The sequence below is a fragment of the Electrona antarctica genome, assembly GCF_951216825.1.
Source record: "Electrona antarctica genome assembly, chromosome: 16".
NCBI lineage: Eukaryota > Metazoa > Chordata > Actinopteri > Myctophiformes > Myctophidae > Electrona > Electrona antarctica.
The window spans coordinates 7,302,324-7,311,078 of record NC_136797.1 but is presented as its reverse complement, the minus strand read 5'-3'; the positions used below and the strand labels follow the sequence as shown (position 1 = coordinate 7,311,078).

The window sequence follows — 8,755 nt, the reverse complement described above, 5'->3', positions numbered from 1 at the left end:
TAGTTCTACTGGATCTCTTCTCCACTAGTCCCTTCCTAACATTTTAGTCTAGTTTGTATTTGACGACGAAATTGTCAGTATACATCAGTGACAAAGGTAGTCATCGTATTAGTCATAGTATTAGTCGACGAAATCAACACTATGTTGTCCTCAAATTGCTTCTCAGAAATGTATTTGTAACGAAGTCATGCCCTGTGTATCTTTATCATATGTCATAATTATGCTTGAATGGTAGGATGTTGTGGACACAGTTAGTCTATTGATCATTATAGACTCAAATCATTCAGGCAGTTTAGGGATTTGATCTTGTTAATCTTGTTTGGTTAGCTTTGGTATGTGCCTGTTCTCTGTTCTCTGGCCAATCATTTAATATATTGATATTTGACCCGTTTTGATGAACATAAAATTAAAAAAAAAGAAAGTCTGTTTCTAGGTTGTTGCATTCTGAAAGTCCCAACATCCACAACCAGCTTACTGTAGGTTGGGAGAGGTGTCGTGTTTTAACCCAGCTTTATTTTTAATTGTTTTAATTGAAATGTGGCTGCTACGGTTAGGACATTGTAAACTAAACGGATGAAGTTAAGTACAGGAGGTGCTCTGTCCTTCTCTGTAATCACAGGGATCAGGATTACAGTCATTCGTAGTCTGACTTAACAGTGCTAGATTGGGTAGATCTAGTAATTATTTAGCAACATATTTAGGCCTCAGACCTGCATCTGCTATCTAGAAACCGGTGGTTTCCGTCGTAGTGACATTGAAACCCAGATTAGGGACCGTTTTTTGATGTATTTCTGTTTTTGCAGAGGGCCGATAACAAGGTCTCACTGGAGTCGGAAGTGATAAGCAACCCTGCCGTGCTGCGGTTTGTGAATCTATATGTTCCTAAACCAATCCATCTCAGATATCATAATCAGTACAACTTGCTATGATTGATTTTTATACGGATCCACACACGCCTCGGTCGCCTCCATGAATCCTGCAAATTCACGATTGCATGATTTTGGCTCCAGTCGATCCGTACGGAGTCACATTGGTGTGTCGGCACCTGATCGAGTCATATACTGGGAAAAAAAAGGTTATCCTCTTCACAAGGGTTTGCAAAATCATAATGAAACTCTAAATTACAAAGTGCGGAGCCTATTCTTCCTATTCCTTAATAAAGCTTTACTTTTGTTGCATGTTGAGTAATCCCTCAAAGGTGCTTGTTTTGGCAGTCAGTCATGTCCAATGCTGCCACAGCTGTGGTTTGATTGTCAATAAGAATCACTTGGAACATATAACGTGCATGGACCCCACATTAATTGCATGACCATAAAGCAAGCATTACCAGCATAATTTGCCAACCTGCATGGAATACAAACAAAATGTGCAAGATAAAAATGTGACCAGATTTGACTGAGAGACTGCCATCGCGCACATTCCAGCTTTTCACCAGAGGAGAAAAAGCTTCTTTTTTTTTTTTTTTTTTTTTTTCAAAAATGAGTTAATAGCACAGGCAGACTCTTCACATACTAGAGCATGTCTGAAATAAGTGTCAGAGCTGAAATCGACATGTAAATATGAAATAAGTGCTTAAACATGTAGCTAGGTGTAATGTTAGAGACCACAGAAGTGAACCTTTCAAGCCTGTTTTCTCAACTCGCTGTTTTCTGCAAGACATTACTCTATAAGCCATATCTCCAAAACCGGTGGGTCAAACTGAACAACCAATATGTCAATTTGAAGCTATGATTCCCTGCTTTCATATGATCCAATGGCAGTCCCTCAGTCAAATTTAGTCACAAATGTGCAAGATAAACATGTTTTCACGGCGGGTTCTGTGACAGCTTTACGTGCCAGACCGCCATTTTAAATTCTGATTTGGCCTGATGTGTAAACGACAGTCTGGTCAACTTTTAGGCAGCTGAACATGAGCCTGTAAAAGATTCAGAAACACAGCAGGAGAAATTTATCATGAAGGACTCAGGTGGGTACTCACTCATACACGTACACCCTTACAACGCATTCGGTCCTTAACCCATTCTGACCTGAGATCAGATTCTAAAAATGTCTTCTACATTCTGACAGTTTTCTGAAAAAAGCTATGTTTCTATGTCAGTCGTTCTTCGATTTTTCAAAAATAGCAGACCTACAAGCTCGTAGCGCGCCACTCGGTGGCGCGCTACGAGCTTGTAGATCTGCTATTTTTCAATAGCTAAAGCATAACATAATGCTAACAGCAAAATGTGTTACTATGAATTTAAAGCAGTGTTTCTCCAAATGTTTAATTTCTAGGACCCCCAGTTTGGTTTGCATGGATGGACCCCCATAAGTCTGAGAATGAATGGAACCAAACAGACCCATACGGGTCCATTTGATTCCTTTTGTACACTCTCAGAGTTACAGACACGTAAGGGTCCATTTGGTACCATTTGAGCACTCTCTGAGTTACAAACATGTAGGGGTCCATTTGGTTCCATTTGTACACTCTCAGAGTTACAAACATGTAAGGGTCCATTTGGTTCCATTTGTACACTCTCAGAGTTATAGACACGTAAGGGTCCATTTGGTACCATTATTTTGAGCACTCTCTGAGTTACAAACATGTAAGGGTCCATTTGGTACCATTTGAGCACTCTCTGAGTTACAGACACGTAAGGGTCCATTTGGTTCCTTTTGTACACTCGGAGTTACAGACACGTAAGGGTCCATTTGGTTCCATTTGTACACTCTCAGAGTTATAGACACGTAAGGGTCCATTTGGTTCCATTTGTACACTCTCAGAGTTATAGACACGTAAGGGTCCATTTGGTACCATTATTTTGAGCACTCTCTGAGTTACAAACATGTAAGGGTCCATTTGGTTCCATTTGTACACTCTCAGAGTTATAGACCTGTAAGGGTCCATTTGGTTCCATTTGTACACTCTCAGAGTTATAGACACGTAAGGGTCCATTTGGTACCATTATTTTGAGCACTCTTTGAGTTACAGACATGTAAGGGTCCATTTGGTTCCATTTGTACACTCTCAGAGTTACAGACATGTAAGGGTCCATTTGGTTCCATTTGTACACTCTCAGAGTTACAGACATGTAAGGGTCCATTTGGTTCCATTTGTACACTCTCAGAGTTACAGACATGTAAGGGTCCATTTGGTTCCATTTGTACACTCTCAGAGTTACAGACCCTGTAAGGGTCCATTTGGTTCCATTTGTACACTCTCAGAGTTACAGACATGTGCAGTAAGGCTCCATTTTGTTCCTAAATAGCAATAATGTATATATACAGGTCATAGATTGTTTATTTCTGAAAACAAATCAAAATAAATGACACCCACAGAGCTTTTAATTAACAATGTGTAGAATAAATGTATACAGGCTAAGTATGGTATGTGCATGACGTCATCATCACACCCAGAACTTATGCAGGAACGGCAATACTGAGTGGCAAGAAACGAGACTCTCTGGCCTTGACAGCCCATACAACCAAACAGAAAAGTCATATCTGATTGCATTAGACGACGATAAACAATATTAACCCATTCTGACCTGAGATCAGATTCTAAAAATGTCTTCTACATCCTGACAGTTTTCTGAAAAAGCTATGTTTCTATGTCAGTCGTTCTTCGATTTTTCAAAAATAGCAGACCTACAAGCTCGTAAATCTGCTATTTTTCAATAGCTAAAGCATAACATAATGCTAACACCAAAAGGGGTTCCCGCCCAGAATGGGTTAAACTCACTTTGCCACTCAATTTGCCACTCACTATGCATGCACATACCCTTTTTCCCATATCCTTTTTCCCCAAAGAAAAGGTGAATTTTAATAATGATGTTGTCTGGACATCAAAAATGTTTACCTCCGTAAACTGTAAGCTGATGGCAGTCTTAATATATATATTTTTTGCTGTACATTTTTTTCTTTCTTCTTTTATTTTTTATTAAACCCTAATTAATCGTGTGAGGTGATAGGCAAATAACAAACTGTATGTAACAGATGTTGTAAAAGTGTGACATCTAGTGGCTGAACTATGATACTGTATACCCTATTAGCAAAAGGATGCAGCACACGTCTAAGGCATTCACTTCTAGTGGTTTTTACTAGTTGCCTAGTTTACTAGTCGACTAGTTGTTTAACTAGGCCTACCTATTATGTAAAAACTATAATCTACTATAACTATAATCTACCTGATCTTGAGGCCTACAAAAAAGGGAGGAAAAAAACCTTTTTTTTTCTTATCAACTAGTACCAACAAGGTCAACTAGTGGATTTCATTTACTAGTCGACTAGTTAAATAGTCCACTAGTTGCTTAAAGCCCTACAGCACCGGTCCTTGTGAGGTGTCGGCCAACGGGGAAGTTAATACTGAATGGAAAAAAACGTTATAGCCGCACACTCATAGCTGCCAATGCAAAACGTTTAAAGAGGACGCAGAGAAAGCAACGTTTCGGACAGATAATAACTGTATGTATACCCTAACATGGAAGGGAAGATGTTGTTTTTCTCAGTATGGCACTTGTATTAATTAACTCAATGGTCGCCAAGGACTTATTTAACTTCTTTTTCATGATGTCCTGGAGCGCCAAGGACGTGTTTTTCGTGTTTTTTAACATGGTAAAAAAATTATAATATATATATATATATATATAAAAATATATATATATAAAATATATAAAATAAAATAAAAGATATATGGTGGCGGTCTGGGACTTTGGCGCCCCCTGGTGGCGGTGAATGAGTTTTAACTTGCCACACTTTTGTATCAGTTGTACACTTCTGCCCATACAGTGTCATTAACATTTTTTCTGCCTGTCTCGGTCGGGTTGAGAAACATCACACAATGTGTCCATGAACCATCTTTTTACATAAGCTTCCTCTCCGAGAAATGATGTAAAATTGACTTAATGTGACATTATGTTTTTTTCCCCTGCATGTGACACAGGATTGATGCTGTTGTGTGCTTGTGACAGACCGTTAAAGATAGAAGCATTATGGAATGCTAAATATATATATATTTTTTTAGTTTTATGCTTTTATGACAGATTGACTATTTAAAGTGTGTATTAACCCGTTGACCTGAGATCAGATTCTAAAAATGTCTTCTACATCCTGACAGTTTTCTGAAAAAGCTACAGTATGTTTCGTTCTTCGATTTTTCAAAAATAGCAGACCTACAAGCTCGTAGCGCGCCACTCGGTGGCGCGCTATGAGCTTGTAGATCTGCTATTTTTCAATAGCTAAAGCATAACATAATGCTAACACCAAAAGGGGTTCCCGCCCAAAATGGGTTAAGTGATATGGGTTTTTTTCTTTGCAATAAAAAAGGATGTTAAAAGGTTATCTACGGTATCTATTCTGATACTGATAGTAAGGATTTATTGCTATAGTGTGTTCAGTAACACACCGTCTCTCCAGCTCAAACAGAAAATACATATTCAGGCCGGGATACCAACTTTATCCAGTAAGGACAGAGAATCTCACAAAGATCATTTATCGTCACACATTTCCACTGTTTTGTCTGCTCATATTTCCCCCCCCCCCCACCACTTCCAATTTCACTTATTTATCCTGTATTGTGTATGACGACTCTCTCTTGATGGAATAAAAATTGGTATCCCGAACAGAAGATGTATTTTCTGTGTACTAAAGAGCTGGAGAGACCCATTACTGAACACACACTCTATAGCAATAATTACCATCACAACATAGTGCTATATTTAACACTAATTTTAACCATACAGTGCAGTGTTATCGGATACCGGAGAACTCGCCAGTTTACCAAGTCGGCGAGAAGTCGCGAAAATTCTTCATCAATGTCCTTCATCATTATGCTGTCTTCATCAGTGTAGTATGTCAAATTAACCCACAGATGTTATAGTTAATTTCTAAAGTGATCAAACTATTTTGTGCAATTAAATGGTCAGCTAGATAATGATAAAAAGGTGAGTATGTGAATACCAATGATAAGTAGTATTTGAGGATATGTTTACTAATGAATTACATTGTTTCGGTACTTTGGTGTTTAAACTTTTAGCATTCCTACTTTCTCTAGTGTTAACTCTAAACAACTATCCTCTCTCTCTCAATTCAATGCAAATCGCGGCGAGTTGGTAAACTGGCGAGTTCTCCGGATACTGTGTTATCATGCATATATTACTAATATTCTCTCTCTGTCTCTGTCTCTGTGTGTGTTCCTGCTGCAGATAATCCCATGTAATGGATGTAGGGCGTTGTGTACCCCATCAGACCTGACTGAGAGAACCTCCCTGCTACACCAAACAGACTGACCACACAACAGCAATGAATCACTGTACACCGCAGCCACGGCTGCCTCTGCACAATCTATGACTTTTGACCGTCGGGGACAATGTTTGCCCCGTCGAGGGGGAGGTCAGGTAATGTCAATCATGAAAAAAAAATGACGTCCCGATCACCCTTGCATCTGCAAGTATACAGGTCCGAAAAAACACCACAACGTAGCAAAAGTCACTTTTTTTGTTGTCTGTGAATTTAGCCAACTTTCAACCTCAAAGGCGTCCATATTCTGGGCATGTCGTTTTGTATATCTAGGCGGAACGTTTCAGGAAATGGCAGATCGACACGGTCACAACGCGCCGCGATGCAACGTGCTGTGAAAGCTTTGTTAGAGCTCCTGTTTTCACGCGACCAAGTGTAGGCTAGAGCCACTGTAAAACTACAGAGTCCACCGTTTCATAATCTTAACTGGGAATGACAATGTATGTCATATATTTGTGCTGCTCAAGAATCAAGGAGGTTTTTATTTGTCACTAACTTAATGTGTAAAGTACAAGCAGCGAAACTGTTGTCGGGCCTTGCTTTCTCCATATAGTTTATGGAAGGCTCAGGCCAAGGCCTGGTGTTTATCTGACCTGGAGAGTACTGCACAGTAACAGTATACCGTTCAGTACGTTGTGTCCTTATAGGCTGTTTGGTGGAGACTGGACTTCTTCTTGTAGAGATTGAGGTCCAGCTGTTCAGTCAGCGAGAGGATATCACTGCAGCTGTTAAGTTTTTTCCTGTACCGTATTATATATATACTCGTACTGTTTTCACTCCTCCCTGCCGACGGTCAGGTTCTGGTTCTTTTCGATCCCCTGAAGGTTTGTGTTATTGTTCTTACTAGACCTCCATATTATTATGGTCAATGCCTGTGTGAAAAGTGGGAGTGATTGGTGCAGGCAGTGAGGAGCTACGGCAGTGTTTCTGACACACTTTCATTCATTCATTCAGACAGACAGACATTGGCTTAATTATAGTATGATATGATGATGATAACACTGCTACATGTTAATGTGAAATGGAAGCAAACTGTGATGGAGTGCAGTGAACGACACCATGTTGCCCTATACATATGAAGCCGTGTTTTTATTTGGAAGGCCATCGATTTATGGAAAAGCGTCGTAATAATTATTGTGACTGTCATCGCCGTATCTGCAAATGATGTCGTTCTTTGATGCTTATCGGTGTATCTGTTGTATTCATAAATCTATAGGATTGGATTTGTTCTCATTAAGAGATTCTGATGGGCTGGAATTGTTTTATTTTTATTTTTTTATAATGAGGATTGATTTGTTTCCCTGGCACAAAAAGGGGGAAATGAATTAAAACAAAAATAAATAGTTATTTTAAACATCAATATCAGCCCAGAATTTCCTTAATCCATTTTGGGCGGGAACCCCTTTTGGTGTTTTAAACATTATGTTATAATTTAGCTATTGAAAAATAGCAGACCTACAAGCTCATAGCGCGCCACCGAGTGGCGCGCTATGAGCTTGTAGATCTGCTATTTTTTTAAATCGTGAAAATATTTATTTCAGAAAACTGGAGGATTTACCGTAGAATAAATTTTAAAAAAAATGAGGTCAGGCCTAAATGGCTTAATCGGTGCATCCCTAGTATTTATACCTAGTTGTGTGCGAGTGTCACGTGATGAACATAGAAGATGTAAAAGCTGACAATGCGTCGCATGCAGTACATGGTGCGTTGTGAGCTGGATCGGTGTGCGTCACACTGGTACAACTATACTGTCTAACTGAGTGGTTCTCAACCTTTTCAGCCCCCCCCCCCCCTCCAAAATAATCATATTTGAACTGGGGACTCGAGCCAGGATTTTTTGTAACCCATTTTTCACCCGGAGCAATTTTGTCTAACCTGGGCGCTACTCTCCCTCTGCCGACCCGGGGAGAGCCCCGAGCTGAGCTCATGCTTCCTTTCAATGCATGAGGAGTGAGCCAGCCTGGGGGGGAGTTTCCCCGGTTGCACGTAGCGCGTGGAAGGAACACGTTATTCCAACCAGTTCCTTTCCCCTCCGTCAGGCGCCCCGGCCGGGCCAGGGGGAGGCAGTATAGAGACCAGGATCAGTGCATGATTTTTGTGAGGATACCTACCCTCTACGGGACATAGGGGGACACATGCAAACTCCACGCAGAAAGGCCTTAATTCTGATATTATTCTCCAATTGGCCAATGTTTGACCAGTTTTTATTGTGTGGTTTGTTGATTACCTTTGATGCAGAAATGGCCTTTTATTATTATTTTATTTCTTTTACGTATTAAAAGGTCTTAAACGTCCTTAAATTGTCGCGTCACTGTCACCTGGGGGACCGCCCGGAAATCAGGGAGGGTGGTACCTCTAGTCCAGGGGTTCTCAACCTTTTTGGCCGGGGACCCCCTGAAATGCTTTGGCCATGTCTCGCGACCCCCGCCCCGCCCCCCCTCCCCACCGCCAATACAAACTGACTGCAAAAATAACCTTA

At 40.3% G+C, this 8,755-nt stretch overlaps 1 protein-coding gene across 3 annotated transcripts in view; it reads left to right on the top strand.

Moving 5' to 3' along the window:
* Positions 1-7,358, top strand: part of scarb1 (scavenger receptor class B, member 1) — a 42,323-nt gene extending 34,965 nt beyond the window's left edge. For 2 of the 3 annotated variants that reach the window (XM_079524708.1, XM_079524706.1), the window contains one exon: positions 6,183-7,358. In XM_079524708.1, coding sequence (XP_079380834.1) covers positions 6,183-6,266 — 84 coding nt within the window. In that variant the 3' untranslated portion in view covers positions 6,267-7,358. Of the gene's footprint in view, positions 1-805; positions 863-6,182 lie in introns of all 3 variants that reach the window. The other variant, XM_079524707.1, reaches the window with a different exon arrangement.
* Positions 7,359-8,755: the final 1,397 nt, after the last annotated feature.